This window comes from Theobroma cacao, chromosome 4 (assembly GCF_000208745.1).
Source record: "Theobroma cacao cultivar B97-61/B2 chromosome 4, Criollo_cocoa_genome_V2, whole genome shotgun sequence".
NCBI lineage: Eukaryota > Viridiplantae > Streptophyta > Magnoliopsida > Malvales > Malvaceae > Theobroma > Theobroma cacao.
This window is the reverse complement of record NC_030853.1, coordinates 1,668,988-1,689,059: the sequence shown is the minus strand read 5'-3', so window position 1 is coordinate 1,689,059 and position 20,072 is coordinate 1,668,988. Positions and strand designations below refer to the sequence as shown.

Genomic DNA, 20,072 nt, shown 5'->3' with positions numbered 1-20,072 from the left:
CTGCTGTAAATTAGCAAAACGTAATTTCACTTGCGAATTTTTTTTAATTATTTATATCTAAAATTTGGCTTATGATTTTAATTTGGTTAATTAAACATTAAATTAATCAAATGATAATTATAATGCTCAACTGATGAAATTATTTAAAATAAAAAATAATTATAAATGAATGTATTTTCATTTTTATAAAATTTAATTTTTATATAAAAAACTATCACATAAAAAATTTTCTTTTAAATAATTTATATTTTCACCTTTTTTCCTTTTAAAATACTATTTTTTTTTTTGTTTTCAGCTCCACATGCCAAATTTTAATCTGAAAAAAATGTTCCATTTAGTAATTAAAAATTAACTTACTGAAAAAAAAAATCGTGAAAACATTTTATTAAAAAAATTACTATTTTTATTATTTAAATAAATTGAAAAAATAATTATTTATTTTCTGAACCAACCTATTGTTTAAATGATCATATAAGTCTAATTACCATCCACCTCTATTCCATGTTATTTAGTCCATCGACCGTAATTATAACGTCTCTTTTTAACTTTTACGAAAATTAACATAAAAACTTTAATTTTAATATATTTTATATTATAATTTAATTTTTTTTAAATATAAATATTTAATACTTATCTAATTTAAAATAAATTTGTAACATATAAATTAAAAATGCTAAGTACTTATAAATGAGAAAAATATATTTTACAACATACCAAGAGAAAAGATAAATAAAAAAAAATAAGAGGGAAAGAATAATATTATTTAGAAAATCTTAATGAACTAAATTTGGGTTTGTGCTCATATTGCATAACATGGAAAAGAAGATTAGAAGCAGTTAATGGGAAATTAGAGGTACCAAATCAACTCAGTCAAAGCATTATTTTGTCCAAGAAATGTTGGCACGTTTGGTACGGGGGAATAGCTAAGCCATTCCCCCCTTATTCCTACCTCATTTCTATCCTATTGTTTGGTTGGTTACTTGGTTTTAGAGGTCAGGAAGAGCCATCCATGGCTATTCTCCCAAATCTTGGTTTAACCATTCCCATCTCCCCCATGTTAATGACTATTTCATGACTATGAAATATTATTAAAAATTTATTAGATAAAAATATCTCTATTTATTGAAAATAATTATAACTTACAAATAGAAAATAAATATAAAGGAAAGTAAAAAAAATAAATAAATAATATNTAATATATTTAAATAATAAAATTATTAAATTATTAATGTTTAAATTTTTTATGAAAATAGAAATTTAAAGATTAAAAAATGAAAATACAAATAAGGATAAAATAAAAATAAATTGAAATAAAAAATCATATTAATAATTTAATAATAAATTATTAATATTTTTACATTTTAATAAAAATAAAATTAAGAATATTATTAAATTATAATAATGAATAATTTTATCTAATTTACTAAATTATAATAAAAAACAATTTTATCATTTTATCATTCATTTGTTAATTATTTTTATTAACCAAACATCAGAATGAGTTATAATAACAATTCTTACTTTATTTTATGTCATAAATCAAACAACATAATAATCATTCTATTTTATTTTTTTATTATATCCTCATAGAATAATTATTCTATTCGAAAATGAACCATACATGCCATATAAGTTTACATATGAAGTTCCTGTTGCTTTGATATCAAAACAAAGACAACAGCCCGAAGGAGGGCATTCCGGTGAAGATCAGATAAGAGCTCCCATCGATTCGATGGCAGCTACCCTTCAGCTTTGCAAGAAGATCCCATGAAAAATAACGGACTTACTCCTGGCACTGTCATGGGATAAGGTGAACATCTACCATTGTTGCCCCGCTACCGCAGAGCAGACACCATCCAGGCTGTTCTTTCTGCTTGCCAGTGTTGCGTCTCCTCGTTTCCAAGGATTCAGTGACTTCTGAGGTCGACAACGAAGAACAAAGCAATGACACACAGAGATCGTTTCAGCCAGAAAGCATTCTCAACACCTAACCTTCAAGCTTTGTAAGAAGAAGATCCTACGAATAATACTGGACTTACTCTTGCTGCTGTCGTGGGATAAGAAGAACATCTACCATTGTTGCCCCAGGTACCGCAAAGCAGACACCATCCAGGCCGTTCTTTGAGGCCAGTGTTGCTTCTCCTCATTTACAAGGATGGAATGAATTCAGAAGGCAACAACGAAGAACAAAGCAATGTCACACAGAACTCATTTCAGCCAGAAAGCATTCAGAACACCTGCTTCATGTCCTCCAACTATAAAATAGCAGACTTCAAGAAGAACCAATGATACGGCATTCTCAATCATTCTTTTATTTTTCCTTTTGTTTTGACTTCTTTTTTTTTTCTTTTTCATTTTTCTCTTTTTTTTTTTTTTCAGTAACGTCTCTCTTCAGCATCTCTTGTTCCTGCCCATGAACCTCAATTCTTCACAAGATCGTATGAAGTGACCTCTCAGCTAAAGTTCACTGCATGCAGCAGCAAAGCAGGAAACACCAAATAACATAGCAGCCTGAGATACACCTCAGAAGCTGCATAACATTCACAGAATATATTAAACTTCACTGATAGGGCATCAATGCACATGCTCAACAGCCACCTGCTAGGTTTACATTGTGCAGAAGTCTTGTCCACAGTCTGCCAAAGGGAACATCTAGCGATAAAAACACAACTGATACCTCGTCTCTTGACGAAAGATGGTGTGCTTGGAAGAGGAGGCACCCATTACTTCTGGCTTCTCTTCACGATTAAAGATCTGCTTCCAACAATCAAAACAAAGAAAATCTAAAGTAAACGTTTCCTCATAATCACAATCCTTAAGACAGCACCCACAATGAATACAGCGTGCTATGCAGATAATGCAAGCCCTGCACAACTCAGCAGCATGATGTGTTCTTCTGCAACTCTCTGATGGGCAATCATAAACTAGTTTCAGTTTCTCACATCTGGGGCAAACCTCAATGTCAATGGCCCTATCATCATCACGCATGAGATGCAAATGCCCCTGGCGAAAAAATTGTGGTTTTTGCGCTCCCAATTGCATTGGTTTATCTACACCAAGTAAGAACTTCAACTCTTTGAATTGCTCCTCCGTTACGCCAAAGCATCCACCTATTCTTAACTGCTTTATTCCTGGGGACCCAGCAGACCTGAAGGCTCTTAAATTGAACAAAATGCCCTCAACACTCAGTCTTGTACATTCTGGCACACGTAGCTGCATTAAAACATGCAAATTTGTTAACTTGTTATGACTACAGAGAGAACAAAAAGGTCAAATCCAGCTTTCATGAATTCATGCGAGCTCCAAAGGTTAAAGGAGATCAAAATATAGCCTTTTTACCAACAGCCGATAACTTGCTATGACCAGTGAGCAAAAATTGAAACCAATATAGAAAATTTTGTGGCAGTCAAGAGCAGCATGTAACTTACTTCTAAGTTTTGACTGCAATTAGAAGACATCACCACAATTACCAGAATCTTATCACCCATTGAAATCCTAAAGTGTCTTTGAATTTAGAAAGACCATTCTATAAAATATTTTATCCGGTGAATGCTATCAAAAAACCCAATGCATCAGTCCTCATGTTAGACTTAATCAACTTCTATGGAATTTCAAAGTATCCTACACACTGACAACCTTACAATGGCATGCATATCATACATGGCTATATAATAAAAGGAGAAACAGTTGAGGGATCCAATTTGGTAAATGCATACTGCACCTAGCTAATTAAGCATCAACATAGCACACAAGTGAGAATGATCTTGCCAACCATTGTAGCTAAACAAAAATGACCTTCCAACCTTAATAAATATAAATAAATCCAGACACAACTAGCACATAACAAAAAGAGGCAAAACAACATTAAAACAATTAAAAGAAACAATTTGTCACTGATAATCCTTTAGGTATATGCACAGCCACGAATTAAAAAATAAATCAATTACTGTAAAATGAATGAACTTTATTGACTCAGGAAGAGCTACTTGCACTGCAAACACTAACCTTAGTGAGCCTGCGATTGCTTTCAAGCACACGCTTCAAACCGTCATCTGTGATTTTTAAGCACCCCACTAGACTCAAGCATTCTAGAGTGCCTTGAGCCCTGCCAGTTAATTTCAAAAGATCATCATCATTAATCCTCCTACTCAATGTCTGTTCAATGTGAATGCTCCTCCACAGAAGAGGATCACCTCTAACCGCATCCCGCAAAGACCTACAAACCCTTTCAACTGCAAGGAGGTCCTTAACACCAAGATAACCAAGAGCGAAAAACAAAGCATCATTTGGAGCACCTCCCTCACTACCATCACAAAAAACTCCCTTACAATCCTCCAATCCCTTACCTTCATCATTAGACACAAAACCTCCAATGGAAAGTCTATTACCAATCCCAAATCCATTAAAATCATCATTAGGGACTAATATTTCGTTGATCTCAAAGTTCCCTTCCTCCTGTTGAAAACTCATGGTACTATTCCAAACCCAATTTAGATATTGATCACCAATCTTTTTATCACCATCTTCTGAACCAAATTCACCAACACTAGAGTTCCCTTCCTGCTGTTGGATGCTCATGCTGCCATTCCAAACCCAATTTAGACCTTTAAACAAATGCTGTTGATCAGCAATCTTCTTTTCATAATCATCTTGCATATCAAACACACAGAAATCTGACCCAAAGTCATTCTCAAAATCCTGAATCCAACCTGTGATTGCTGCAGTTAAAGTAGACCTTATTTCCATCCCAAATGGATCTGCAGGCAATCTATCAACAATATCATCGTTAATAGCCTCAGAAAAGCCGTTTGATTCACTTTTGCTACTTCCACTGCTAAGGGTTTCCTCCACATCCCAGTTGCAACTCCAAAAACTCCACGAATTCCCAAAATCATTTAAAGCCATTTTTGTTTTATTCTTCAAACACCAACAAATCCAAATATAACAATAACCCTCGATCAAGAACCCTAAACTAAGCCAAGAATGGAAACAAATAACATAATCGTACAACCAAAAATAAATTTAACCAAATTTTTAGAAGTCCAATCCAAATACGAGGAAACCCAATATTCCAGGTGACAAAACAAAGCTAAAAAGAAATAAGACACCAGAAATTCTATAGGGTTTCTTGTAAAAACCTAAAGAAAGCCAAAGGAGCCAAATTTAAGCTGAAAAAAATTAGGCCTTTTTTGACCCTTTTACGTTAACCTGAACGTAAAAATTGAAACTTTAAAAGAATGGAGAGAGAGAGACAAAGACCGGGAGAGTACTGAAGAAGGACAAGGTATATGAATAGAGGGCCAAAAAGAAAAAGAGAAAAAAAATTTTATTATGAGAGAATCTAACTCAGAAGATAAAGAATCAAAAGTTTTTGACCAAACTTTTCCATGTAAAGGAGCAATGCAGAACGACAGAGAAGAAGAACAATAAAAGGGTAAAGAACAGAGAGAGAGAGAAAGAGAAAGAGAAACAGAAGAAAAAACAGAGTTTGCCAAAAATAAGGGAGAAGAAGGAGAGAAATAAGGGGAGAGGAAACTAAAGTTCCTGGCCAATTGGAGGACTAACCCTTAGGAGTTATTTATTTTAGACGGATGATTTTATATATACTTTTTTTTATAAAAAAAATTATATTAATTATTTAAATAATTAATTAAGATTTAGATAAGCCTTTTTGGATTTGGATTTGTAAGTGGTGGTGGTGAACCCAACTTAGGTCATGGAATAAAATATTTATTTTAATTTTAATAATTTGATACAAAATGTATTGCTAATTTTTAATTTTGGCTATTTCCTATTATTAGTGAAAATAAATAAAGGTGTATTAAAATTGACATATAATATATTTTGACAATTAAATTGGCATCCTAAGTTTTATGATAAGCATAAAATAGCATTGACATTGACATTTTATCTAGTATTAAATATTTAATTAATCCACTCTTGATTCTTCCTTATTTTTCCACATAAATCCAAATAAATATTATCTCCAAAAGGCATTAAATTTAGTATGTTCAAACATCATTTCGCAAGCTATCATCACATCCATCAAATCTGCTTTGTCATGCTTAATTTCCCCCTTAATATTCCTCTTTTGAAACAATTAAAGTGTTTTTATCATAACCCCATGCCTCAACTAATTAGGCTGAAGCCATTTTTCTAATAATAATAATAATAATAATAATAATAATAAATGTGTTGGCATTTTGGTTTGGGTTGTTGCAACATATTTGCATCAAATCATGACTTTGTGTATAGATTTTTGAAGCAAAACTTTTAATCTTTCTTTTAATTAACTTGACCGAATAAGAATATTGGGTACCATGTTTTGACAAGAAAAGTGAAAGGCTAAGGTTAGAGGTAAAGGTTGAGGGAATTTAGGAAGAAAAAGTGAAAAAGAAGTGAAAGAAATGTGTGGTTGATAAAGGAAAGCTTTCAACAGACAGGTGCATGGAAAGTTAGGGCTCCACATGGTTTTTACCTGCCCTCCAAGGTTTTCTTTGCTTTGGGTATCTTACCATTCTTTCTTTGGTTCCTTCATCTTCCAACTTACGATGAAAAACAAAACATAAATATATATTCTTCCAAGGAAAGAGATTATTAAGTATTATTATTATTATTATTAGGATAAGCATGTTGATAAAGAAACTAAGGGTCAGAAGTCTCAGAGTTCTGTTACCGATAATGAATACATCAGATGCATGAAGGTCTGGCAGATACACTACAGGTTTGATTATTCAAATCTAAGAAAGTCAAGATCAGATACTGTATGATGTTAGCGCCATCTTTATTCCCTTGGAAGTTTCGTTAGAAAAAAGTATAATCCTTTAGCTTCAATGGAAAATTTGGAGGCAGATATGTTTAAATGCAGGATTATCTTTGTCCAGAAAAGGTGAAAAAGTCCAGCAGTTCTTTGAATGTAGTATTTATCATTCAAAGTGGAGCTATAGATTTCTTGCAAACTACAAAAAGATGGCTCAAGCAAAACAGGTTCGGCAGAGCTTCATTCTAGGGTCAAGCCAACCTGATTCCTTAGCAGCCATATTGAAAAACAGAAACAAAAGCTTCTCTTGTATGATAAGGAAAGACCCTCCATAAAGAGTTGGAAATATGATTTAAAGGGATATCAAATCATATTTTACACACAAAGTAAGGCAAGGTACATACTTCAAACAGGCAGGGGAACAAAGCTCTTTGGCTAAGCATATTTTTATGGCACACTATAACAGGCTGGCCCGGCTGATATAGGGTTATACGGCTACAATTTTATTGGATGCATTACAAACGGACTTCAGCAAAAACCTCAACTTATATGGTGATGATGAAGGAATACTGCAAGCTAGCAAGTTTCTACAAGGTGGGAGGAATCCATATATATCCATGTGTTTGAACATAACCAGCTTTAGCTGAAAGCTCATCTGCTTCTGCAGGACCACGGCTGCCTGGTTGGTATAGAGTTGGCTTCAGTTCACCATTGTCAATTCCGTGTAGAAGAGGCGTGAAAATCTCCCATGCCGCCTGATGATTGAAGCAATACAAATGTCAGTATGAATTGCCCCTATGAGTTATTTTCTTCCAAAGCATACATGAATTCTTACCTTCAATTCATCTCTGCGAACAAAATGCTGCTGATCACCCCTTATCCTGTAAAAACAAAACCAGATTCCGTTGTTCATTACACATGTATTGTACAACTCATATTCTCAATTTACTTGTATTAACTAGTTACCACAGTTTGTAATCCTCAATACCACAACTACTAGCCCTTTGAAGGTAGTAGTTACCACAGTTTGTGTTAACTAGTTACCACAGTTTGTAAAAATGATGCATTTCATTTGAAAGTAGAAAGAGTAAAGCCTTGTAGACAAGAATGCTTCAAGGAACAGAAAAGGCAAGTCATACGTGTCAAGAATAAGACGTTCATAAGCCTCAGGAATTGTAACATTTTGATAACGTTGCCTGTATGACAAATCTAGTTCACTTTGCACTGTTAACATCTCCAGACCAGGCTGCTTCACCTGCATCAATGAAAAAATGCAAGTCAATATACAAGCATAAAGATCTAGCAATTAATTCTAGCAACTATTTTTCAATGCTTAAACTAACTGTAGGCTACATCCTGTCACTTGTGATTGGCCATGTGAGCAGTTTTTGATGAATCTGGCAATGGATTTTGGAAAATTCTAGAAAATTCATATAAATGTCTCCAAAATCTGATAAAACAAGGAAGGGCCATCAAGTATTCAGGATTGAGAATCAATGGTGCACAAAAGTCATCATAAGGAGCATCCTCATATCTGGTCACCCGCTACAACCAAAGATTTAAGATAATGTGAAATGATAACTGTTGGTTTTTAAAAATATCTTTTCTAAAAAATTTAGCAGACAAACATCTTGAAGCAGGACGGAAACATCTGAATTTACAAGCAGGAAAATCCTCATACATAGCAATTATAGCTCTAATAGCTTTGAAATTGACACAATAAGACCAACAAACTCACTGTTAGCTTCATGTACATGGCTTCAGAAGGTTGCAGGCGTATCACAAATTCATTTCTCCCTTGCTTTTTACCTACATAAGAAGACAAAATTCAAGCAACAAGCTGATTAAAAGGTTAGACTACTTCAAAAGAGTCAAAAAAAAAAAAAAAGAAAGGGTTTTGACAAGAACAGTAAATGTGCTTTATCTATGCCAGCTGTTATTACGTTATACAAGTAGAACCCACTCATCCGACAAATGTGCTTCCCTCTAACACCACAACCATAAGGTACAACTAAACCTTCAAATAGAACTGTTCAAGCTCATTCTCTTTCATTCATGGACAATCACCATTGTCTTTATAGATTAATAAATGACATGTATTTTATCTATCATAAATAAATAATCACTAAAGACACCCTTACATATTAACAGACTACTATCTTAGTTTTCATGTAAGCTTCTGAAGTCATTATTCATAAATGTGATAACTTCCCAAGTAAACTTAAGGCAGAGAGTATCACACTTCCACACTCAAGTTCATCGGAAAGACTACAAAAGCAGCTCAATGGAAACAAACAATCATGTAAGGTAAGTTATCAAGAATCTTAAAGGTCTATTATTTTCATACATTTGAAAATATCACCAGGAACATCCTTAAATTGAACACGTATCTCTGCCTTTCTTGAATTCAATGCTTTCCCTGCCTTTAGTATAAATGGAACACCTGGAAACAAATCAATGAATGAAATTAGAAAATTTAATGAGAAATTTAAATTAAATTTATGATTTCATCTATCCAATGAAAAGAACATAAAACAATCAACAGTAGTGACCGACATACTCAGACATCAAAAAATAAAATAACAGCAAATTCCTAATGAGTTGTTTAGATTTTCTGGGGCTGAGCCACTAAAAAATTTTTATAGGAGGAAAAAACAAACAACAATACTACCTTCCCATCTTTCATTATGTATACGGAGAATAACAGTTGCAAATGTTGGAGTGTTGGAGTGGTCAGGAACTGTTGGATCATCTGTGTAACCTTCATATTGTCCAAGTACAACCTCTTCATCTTTAATTGGAAGTACTGATTGAAGAACCTGGATTTTATACAGTAATTAGCATATACTAGAGAAATGGATTGAAGAACCTTTTGGAGGAGTAACACATCAACCATAACTCCTCTAAAATGGATGCCTTTAATACTTAGTTGGTTTGTTATGCATAAAGTAATGCTTCGAGGTCATAGATCCTACTGTTAGAAAGCTGAAATAAACAACAAGCAGTCACTTTCTAAAGTAAGGAGTGAAAAGATATGCACCTTCACTTTCTCATCACGAATGTGCTCAGGTTTGAGAGAAACAGGCTTCTCCATAGCAACAAGACAAAGAACCTGCAGTTGAAATGAACTCAATAAATAGGTAAAGTAGGTTAACACTACACAGCATTTTCTGCCTCCAACTTGTTCTATTTCAATTTTCTTTCCTTTTGGGTAGAGGACAAGAATCAAGAAACCTAATGAGTAATGCCTTCAGAAATCAAAATGAGCACATATTCTAAGGAATTTCCTTTGAAAAGAAAACTTCTTATAGACACAAATCAGAGGAAATGATGTTCTAACTTATAGACACTCCAGTTACGTACACAGCAAATTATGCAAAGGTTGCATTCTTAACCATATGATATCCGGTTGAGTTTAGTAATAAACTTACCTGCAACAGGTGGTTTTGGATAATATCGCGGATAATTCTGCACAAAGAGAAACAAGACTCAGAAAGATATTTAACATGTTCTCTTTCACTTAATAAGTCTTGAGTACCAGGAAGGTCATGTATTCTTTTCCAAAGTCAGTTGGAATTAGGGACTCAAATTGTATGGAAACCAGCAAAAGTCATTGTAGTGTACAAAGATACTCCTTTTTTTTTAGGAAATATATTTCAAATTACAGAGAAGGAGAAGTTGCATGATTCTTCATAAACGTTCCTATACAATGGGGATACTAGAACTAAGTGCCATGTACCATACCCGTATTCATCAAAATATCCACCACGACCTTCAGTTCCAAAATCCTCTCTGAATACAATCTGCCAGAAGAAACAAAGAAAATAGAGATCAGCATCAAGTTATTACTTGACAATTAAAAATGCTGTCAGGCCAGTAATGGTTTTGACATTTTATTTTTGAAGTAAACATCAGCACATACACATGCAGCTTGTGGCAATGATATGACAGCCTATCCCAACCTAATATACAGTACCAGTAACTTCACATAGTAGTTTGCAATTTTTAAACATGCACAAAAGAAGGATTCTCACCTGTACATTATCAATGTTGTCACGATTCCAAAGGGGCAAGAACAAGCGATTAGCAAAACGAAGTACCAACTGCAAGTGCCATAAACCAAGATATGAGCAGAGCTGCTGAATAAATCAAGTAATAAAAAGCATTTGTTTACACATTCATTACCAAGTTCTGGACTAATTCCTTTCCTAAATAGTGATCAATACGGTAAATTTGTGGTTCCTCAAACAACTCCCCAATCTGGGCACTCAGTTGCTCTGCAGAGTCCAAATCTTTGCCAAAGGGCTTCTCAACAACAATCCGAGTCCATCCACCAAGATCAGCTGGAAAAATCATATATCTTGTTATCACATCCATACAAGCATCATGTAAAAGGGGTGAACTCAAAAGTATCTTAATAATGAAGCAACAATTCCAGGAATGTAGCATCACTACACAAGATATTGCCTCTCTCAATCCAAAATGTGTGCAGAAAGCAAGAAACCTTCTATAACTTGTGCTTAAGAGAAGATGATGAAAACTTTACTTAGCTTTAGTGAATCATGAAACAAATATGAAGAAAGTATAAAAAACATGAAATTAGTTCTTCATAAAGATGCCTATAAATCATCTAAAATGATATAATTCCCACAGTGTTGGTCTTGGGACAGAAGTACCTACATTTATTCATGCAATATTGCCTGATCATCCTGCAAACAGATGGATATACTGATGGTGGAAGTGCAAGATAAAACAGTCTCCGTGATGACCCTTCTTGGCTACTTTTCGAGAATTCATGCGCTGCAATTGCCCTGTCTAACAGTTGAAAGCCCTCAGCAGCATCATATGACCCGCTTACATATTTAATCTACAAATCATAGCAATTGCTTGTTGTGAGCAAACATAGGATTGGAGTGTGGTAAACATATGACTAGGGCCGTACAGCCTGTACCGACCAGCTGTAAGAACTTTGAAACATCTTCTGAGGGTGAAGCACTTCTGTCACTGACAAGATATCTGCCATTTCAATTAAAATGTCAGTCAAGGTTATCATTTGAATCATTCGTCAAAATGAAACGAACTGTGAGCAAAAAAAATTTTCTGGCCAAAGTGTGAACAACTGTTGAAGTGGAGCAATTGATAAAACTTTCTTTTATTGTCCCTTTTAAGCGAGAGGATAGATATCTCACCCACGAATGCGATTTCTCAATTCATCATCTGAAATCTTAGTCCTTGCATAGCCAAAAATGTGCACCTCATCTGGTGGTAGAAATCCCTGCACAGACACCATGCCCATCTAAGGTTAGCACACCGATGCACACAGTGCTTAGCCTTTTAGGCAAAGCCAACCAAAAACTCCACAAGTAGTATCAATTGCATTTCAGTTCTAAAAAAATCAATGAACATAACACCTAACCTGGCAATAAAGATGAAAGAGAGCAGGGAAAGTCTTCTTCTTCGCAAGATCACCAGAGGCACCAAGAACGATAATTGAGAGGCACCCAGTTTCCAGCACATTCTCATTGATTGAAAATGAATCACTCTTAAAGCTATCTCTTTTCTGAAGGCACCATTCACCTGATCCCATCTTCTAAGCTTTTATTTTACAAGTGAAACGAAGATTTTGCTCTCGCTGTGATCCTTGTATGATCTGTATTCAAAGAAATGTGAGCTGTAAGTGAAAAGATACTGAATTGCCCATATGGCCATATTCATTAAATGATTTGATCAGTTTTCAAGAACTGAAATGAACTATTGGTTGTCAGTTTCTTGTTTGGCCTCAACTGTTTTCAAGAATGAATTCTTCAAATCCCACACTGATCCATCATATCAACCAAGATTAAAGAAATATTAAAGCTTGACGTAAGAATTACATTTTTACTCTACTAAATTACAGTTAGCTTAATATAAGACATGGAAATTTAGGAACAAAAACATGCAAAAGAAACAAATCAAAAACGCAAACTTTATTGCATGGATCCCAGAAAGAAACAAACCCGACTCAGAATTCAAATCAAATGAAACAACCAATCAAAGAAACTCAATAAGAACACTTCCTCAGAAGCAAGAATTAAGAACCCAGATCATGGAAATGAAGTGAAACAAACCTTAACAGCAGAACTCAGAGAAAAATGAAACCTTGGGATTTGAAGAGAGAGAGAGTTTGGTTTGATATTGAGTTAATGTTTGAAAAGTGGGTGTCAAACTTTCTGGGATTTAAGCAGTTTTTTTGTATTGCTCACCAACTCTTTCTGTCTGCCTCTCATTCTTACCAGCCGCCGTAGTTTACAAGAATATTCTCTGTTCCTTTTCACACCTTCCCACCTACATTTCACCGTATTTCTGTTTTTGCCCCGCTCGTTTTCTACTTTTGGCTATTTTCTACCTAAATTTATCCATAATCAAATTAATCATATTATATAACTTTTGTACTATAATATAAATATTTAATAGATTTGCTTGACTAATAAAAAATATTGATATATTTATGTTAATTTTATGATTTTTTTAATTATATATATAACATCTCCAATTGTATTATTATACACAATATTTATTTCAATATGAATACATATTTATTCCATAAAAATAAAACAAACGAATAAATTTTTTTTGAATAAAACAAGCATTTATAGATGATGCAACAACAGTATATAAATTTTATAAATTATTAGTGAATCAAATATTACTGTCTAGTTAATAAATAAATTTAAAATTTTAAAAATTATAAAAAATAAATATTTATAATTTTAAATATATTTATTTTGAATTTTTACATTTGAACATTCATGGTTTTCTCTTTTAAAATATTTTAACATCCTTTAATTCATTTAGAGAAGGGTGTCAATGAGAACATTCAATTTTATTGTGGGTTCAACCATGAAATCAAAAACTCCAAAGGGTGCAGTTTGCGAATATGATAATATACGGATGAACACAGTGGCGCAAACAAAATTTACGAATCATAAAGACTTTTCACCTTCCAACCGTCACCGTTTAAAGATAAAATAATAATGAAACCAAGTGTTTCAAATCCCAATACCATTAATTAAATTATCAAGGGATCCGACTTGCTTTGCACTTGATGTGTGTGGAGATCGATGTCACGAACGGTCCTGATTAGCAGAGTCCAGCTAAGATGGATAGTCCTGACACGAGGTGATCAAGAACGTATGTCCTTTCCAAAGATTTATGTATATTATGGGGTCCATTTCACGATTAAAAAAAAATATCCTACCCGTCGTTGTTCAAATAATTTCATTTAAAAAAAATATACATCACCTTTTACATATTTTTACACATATAACCCTTTTTTAATTTAAAGTTTTCTTCTAAAAAAATTAAGTATTATCTTTGTAATATCTAAAATATCACATCAAACATTCAAAAATAAATAAACAAACTATTTCAATCTTATATCCGATAGATAAAGAGATATTGAAAAATTTATAAATATAGACCGACTTTAAATATCTTATTAAATTAATCATTTTAAAAAATAAATAATAATTTCATGATAAAGTGATTGAAATTCGAAACTCTAAATCAAATCCGGATTAAATTTTTGAAGTTATGATCCCACAAACTTAATTCGGTACCATGAAATCAACATCACTAAATTATAGTCATAAAATGTTAAATAGCAATATCCTAATACTAAATAAGTAAATGAAAGGAAATATACTCCATCTGCATACTTCGCTCTCACCTTTCTTAAACCGGAGCGGTTAGATGACCAAGAGTCAATAATCTTTGAAATTAGGGGACAAATATAATTAATTTTCAAACATAATACGTTAATATTTAATTAGTAATAATGTATAAAATGGGCCCCATTTTTATATATTTTTAAATATTAAATTATCCATGCAAAGCTTACTAAAAAAAAATGCCAAAGTATATGCTGAACCGGAAAGGGGGGACGGGTGGTAGGTGAGCACATTTTGTCAACCGTAATTATGGATATAGGAAGGGTGGGACGGGTAGGTTAAGCTCAACAAGAAAATCAAATTAAATTTATGCCAAAAATAGTACAATGCCATGTCATAAACGGCAATCTCATTATCATATCCTTACAATTATTTGGTTTCCATTTCTTAATTAATTATCTATATTAATTTATATTTTGTATAAAATAAAAATAATTATCTGTATTAATTATTAAAAAAAAAAACTCCACTTTTTTTTTTTCCAAATCGCTACAATTTCTCAACTTTCACCTAAGAAGGCTTAATTGCGGAATTCTAATGTGATCTAGTGAATTAATGTTAGTATGTTCATATTCAATGTAAACTCCACTTATAATTTGTTATGGTTTTAACTTTTCCCATGTGATAGGGTAATTTTTTTTTCTATAAATAATTTTTGTTCCCATAAAATTAAATTGTTAATTTTACTATGTATTTTTGTTAGATAAAATTAACAATTTTAAAAAAATAATAAATGAAGTTTACCCAAATTAAAATTTCTCAAGCGAGTGCAAATACGCGACAATAACGCGTGCCATTATGTCAATAACTAAAATTGGATGATGCTAAATGATAGAATAATTCTTTCGTGGGTAGGCTTGAGTGTTAATAGTATTTTCCGAAGATATGATTGTACTCTTATGTATCTTTTGTCATTGCTTTTCCAATTTCGATTGGGAAATGAGACTTGAATTGGTCAAAATTCAGCAAAAATGCAAAAAATTGTAGTTAACAATAAACCCTCCTCTACGCATAGGGTGACGCCATTCTAGAATTGACTCAAGCTTGCCTTTCAAAAAAAGCAGCAATTTTGACTCTTTACCTTTGATTTTGTGTCCTATTTCCAAGTGGTAGGAAATTGACTTCCACTTGATCTAAGAAGGGAGAAAATTGACTTCAATGGAAAACTTTTCACACTCCCTGTTTGTTTTTCTTTGTCTGTCCTTGATTTTCATGGAGATTAAGACAAAAAATAAAAAGAAACAACGGGTGTACTTTCTGTTTCTCGGTCCTTTGTGCCCTTAATTGTCAAGGTCATGGACCTACAGTTGTAGGACCATACCTTGGACAAGGTGGGTAAAGGTACATGAAATGACCATCCCGTAAATATCAGCTTTTGGGCCAACATGTTGGAGCTTGAGTCCAATTTCTGGGGGCCTTCAAGTTGGGCCCTGACTCTTTTAAGCAAAGCTCAATTGTGTCTAGCCACAATTCTTAAATGTTATTTGATAAAACTGAGAAATTCCAACACTCAAATATTATGAACTAAACTTTTAATTTTTGAAAAATTTAAATACTGAATTTATTATATAAAACTTGTTTGGTATGCTGTTAAAAGTTAAATATTAGGAGAAATATGATTGTACAAGTATTTTTAATTTTCAATGATTTGGGATTTTTCAATGGTTTTTGAAGCACTTTTTTGGTTGGAGGCATGTAATTTTCCTTGTTCCACAAGCAATCTCAGTTTATGTAGCATTGCAAAAAAGGGTTGCTTGACTGGGATGTTATGGAATAATGAAGCAAAGGAAGCAATTATGCAGCTGTGTAAAGGACCAAGGCTTAACACAGCAAAATATTCACATCTGACTTGGTAAGTATAAACATCCTCCGCAAAGGGTTGCTAAATGAAAAGGAGTCACCCGTTAGACACCATTGAACAACTTTCTGCTTTGATCTGGCATTACAATGGACTGTCGGTTGACATCTAAGACTGTTGAGATCATATGCTGAAGCTCACCTGCAGGAGCAAGGCCAAGATTCAGGCATCACTATGGAGATATGGAGGGGGAATCACACCTCTCAAAATGGAACAAAAGTGCTACAAGGGAATAAAGGAGCTCAGATTTGTGATGGTCAAATCACATTTTAAACCACTTTGGCTTGGCAGGTTTTTTCTCAGTAGGCTTGCTTTCTTGCGCAACAGGGGCAGGTGCTGCACTGGTAGCAGCAGGTTCTGGAGCAGATTGAACTGGCTCTGGCTGCTCAGCAATGACTTCCAAACCTTTCAAAGACATTATCTCATCTTGAAGGAAGGGGGCTGAATTGGTAGCTGCAGCATCATCATCTAAACATTTCAAAGCGAAATTAGCCAGTGAATCACATTTTGTAGAGTCAGATAACCCCAAATCTATGGAATTAAGATGGGGAGATGTTGAGCATAGTATCCATTCAACAGTACAAACTACATAATTTAGTGAACAATCACAGGAAATTCTCAGAAGTTGAACTTAACATGTTTAAGAAGTATTTATCCAACAGCCTTACACTGGTTCATTACCTGCTAAACATAAAATGAAGCCAATATTAAACATGCCAATACCAGACTAGAAATAGCAACTTTGGATGTTAAACATGGTAATGACAACCATAAAGTGTACGTTGCTTAACTCGACATGGCATGATCATAAATATGACAACAGCGTTAGAAACCAATGTTGAAATCCAACTGGCAGTTAGAAATATATAGCCAGAAATGCTGCATATATGTGAAAGCACATACTAACCTTTTGGCAGATCGTACGAAAAATACACAATTGCACCAGGAACGAAGCCAGCAGAGAAAAAATCCTGTGTCATGTCCCTCATTTGCTTCTTGGGAGGAGTTGTATCTAAACATGATCAGATATTAGGCATTCAGGGCATTGGTTTCACAACCAACATCTAGCTATTATCTAACTGACCTAAAGTGTCATACTTAAATATGCTTACATATATAGAATGGTAAATCTGGTCGAGCAATCACTTTCTTGATAAAGTCAACCAAGCTCAGAACTGTCTCTGATGGATGAAATGTTACCTCTAATGTGTGGTTATCAGGAAAGCGAACCCTTATCACAACCTGCATATGAACATATAAACCTAACCACAAGTAAAACCATACCAACCTACTTAAGATTCACTACTCATCCCGAATAAAGTTCTTTAACCATTGGGATCTAAGCACTCCAAGCAAATAAACAACTAAAAGATTCCCGAAAGAAGTAGCAAGTACCTTCGTTATTCTTGATCTTCGAGCTGCCTCTTCTGCTTCTCGAATTTTTCGTGTCTTCAAGAACTTATCTGTTCACAATAGCATCCACTTCAAAACATGTAAATATGTTTCTAATAAAAAATTTTCAAACAACCTGGCTACTGTGATCGTTTTATAAAATTGGCAATCATGCACAACAAGAATGTGCACATACATATCTTTTTCAGGATACATAGCATGCCATGGTTATACCTTTGACATAACTGAAACCCCAAAATCAACCAGTAAAAATATCTCAACCAAGCTGAGGGGATAGAGTTTATTATGAGTTAAGTTCATCAACAAAAGTACCTTCCTTTTTACTTGCCATTACTCGATGGTAATCTTCTGGAGTGAACTCATAGAAGTCATCTGGCTCCTCTGCCCAGAAAATAAAGAAAAACACATTTTATTGGTTTATCGCCATGAACTGACACTTCTAGTCAGTAAGCAAGTTAAAAGTCTGAAAATATGCTTTGGCAGGTCATACCAGTATTGGAGACTTCACTTGATGTTGGCAAAGTTTCAAAGACACGGATTTCTCGTCCAAACTTCTCTTTTGCAGCAGCGAGCTTAGCCTAAAATCATTCAGATGGAAGTCAAAAAAGAAAAAAAATAGCATAACACCTAGCAGCAGTCTGCATACCACACATGATAAAGGAGTCGCAAGTCAAAAAGTTAAAATGAATGTTCTCACCAAACTTCATTGCGCAAAAGAATGGAAAAGCAGTCTCTTTGGAACCTAGGACGAACATATGACTAATAGGATACAACATCATCTTGAGGTTCTACTTAATATGCTCTTCTCAAGACCAGGATCATGTAGATTCAAAAGTGATATAATTGAGACCTTTTCTGACATCTACGTAACTCTTTTACAAAGACCACAGGAAGCACAGGATGCAGTTGAAATAAAAACAGAACTAAAACTGGCAGACTAAATCAGAACAGGATTCCACAACTTCATATGCACTGATATTCCTAAAATAAGGTTACTAGAATCACAGTCACTCAAATAATTAAATAAAGTTTAAATGACTGGGTACTCATTCCAAGCACTAACTTTTTCCTCCGATTTCCCTTTTTATCTAATTGCACATATTAACTTTTAAGAGCACTTTCACCTATAAACTAAAAAGGATTCCACTAACTAACTTTAGCTGTTCTAGTTGACGCACAGCCACCATCAGTTCATGAATGCACCACGGTTTTAGTATCAGGTCTCGGCACCATAAACCACACAACACACTAAATATTGCAAAAGAAACCAAGATGAAGCTTAATTCCAATACAATGAAGCTAATTTGTTATGTTAAAAGACTTGAGCTCAACTTGAACCAATCATTATATCTATATCTCTTTTTCGAGCTAAGTTAAATATCTGTTTTACCATCTTGCAGCATCAAAAATCAAGAGACGGGAACAAACCCAATTGAGCAAACAACAAGAAGAACAGGATCAACCCAGTGCTGAATAACGAAATCATAGCAAAAACCCAGATTAACCCATCATTAAAAACAGGATTCTGAACACCCCCCCCCCCCCCGCCCCAAGAAAGATTTTAAATCAAGAAAAAGATAACAAGAAAAGACCTTGGCGGATGCAGCCTCCATGGGATCAATGTTAGTGAATCTTCTCCTCTTCAGTGTCCAAGAACCATCAACAATCATCAGCAGCAAATAAAAGTTTCCAGTTTCCTGTTTTTCCTTTCGTGGTTTGCTGCTGCAAATGCTCCTCCTGCTTGCTTTGCCTCTTGTGAAATTTCTTCGTTTTTTCTTGTTTCCTTTCAATTTTTATTTTTTTTTACTGTTATTCCTTTCCTCTTTAGTAAGCACTGGCACGTGCCAGATTGTCAACACGATTGAGAAAAGAAAGCTAATTTTTGGGCTCTACTTTAGCTTTGGGCCATTGGACCCAGGCTCTTTTCGTTGCACATCTCCTTTTATTATTTTATTTTTATTTACATTTTTCTTTAATTTTGGTCACATTTATGTGCCTAATTAATCCAAGCTAGATCAAATTGAATGTATGGTAAAAAATTTCAAGTTTTACTCAAAATAATTTTTTTTTAAGTATAATATTTTAAAAATCTCTTAAATTATTTTAAAAAATTCAAATAAGTAAGTATTTTTCTATTATATTCAATCAAGTTTATATATTTTTATTTTGAGTAAAATAAGCTCTCATGATAAACAATTGATTAATTAACATTAATTAAAATATTACTTATCATTTTTATACTCACATGACGTTAAGGGTAAGAAATTATACAATTCGTAATTTAATCCGTCGTAACTAAATATTAAATGGACCAGACTTTTTTAAAAAATCA

At 33.6% G+C, this 20,072-nt stretch overlaps 3 protein-coding genes across 5 annotated transcripts; all 3 read right to left on the bottom strand.

Annotated features, from left to right (window-relative positions):
* Positions 1,536 to 5,555, bottom strand: LOC18600931 (F-box protein SKIP14). Its single transcript, XM_007031677.2, has 2 exons — positions 4,006 to 5,555; positions 1,536 to 3,213 (listed from the first exon to the last, which is right to left on the bottom strand). The coding sequence occupies exons 1-2, from the start codon at positions 4,903 to 4,905 to the stop codon at positions 2,653 to 2,655; spliced, it is 1,461 nt and encodes a 486-aa protein (XP_007031739.2). The 5' UTR covers positions 4,906 to 5,555; the 3' UTR covers positions 1,536 to 2,652.
* Positions 6,891 to 13,019, bottom strand: LOC18600930 (glucose-6-phosphate 1-dehydrogenase, cytoplasmic isoform). Its single transcript, XM_018119988.1, has 16 exons — positions 12,868 to 13,019; positions 12,177 to 12,410; positions 11,950 to 12,035; positions 11,716 to 11,776; positions 11,441 to 11,627; positions 10,946 to 11,103; positions 10,795 to 10,863; positions 10,505 to 10,563; positions 10,192 to 10,228; positions 9,801 to 9,872; positions 9,432 to 9,579; positions 9,108 to 9,203; positions 8,499 to 8,569; positions 7,900 to 8,015; positions 7,596 to 7,641; positions 6,891 to 7,515 (listed from the first exon to the last, which is right to left on the bottom strand). Exons 2-16 carry the CDS (start codon positions 12,345 to 12,347, stop codon positions 7,348 to 7,350), a joined length of 1,545 nt encoding a protein of 514 aa, XP_017975477.1. The 5' UTR covers positions 12,348 to 12,410; positions 12,868 to 13,019; the 3' UTR covers positions 6,891 to 7,347.
* LOC18600929 (plant UBX domain-containing protein 1) lies at positions 16,183 to 19,532 on the bottom strand. 3 transcript variants are annotated; one of them, XM_018120476.1, is made up of 8 exons: positions 19,333 to 19,532; positions 18,231 to 18,318; positions 18,053 to 18,121; positions 17,723 to 17,790; positions 17,440 to 17,569; positions 17,235 to 17,339; positions 16,554 to 16,795; positions 16,183 to 16,468 (listed from the first exon to the last, which is right to left on the bottom strand). In XM_018120476.1, exons 1-7 carry the CDS (start codon positions 19,408 to 19,410, stop codon positions 16,590 to 16,592), a joined length of 744 nt encoding a protein of 247 aa, XP_017975965.1. In that variant the 5' UTR covers positions 19,411 to 19,532; the 3' UTR covers positions 16,183 to 16,468; positions 16,554 to 16,589. The 3 variants fall into 3 exon arrangements, with proteins under 3 accessions (XP_017975965.1, XP_007031737.2, XP_017975964.1); XM_007031675.2 differs by having other exon boundaries at positions 16,594 to 16,795; XM_018120475.1 differs by having other exon boundaries at positions 16,183 to 16,795.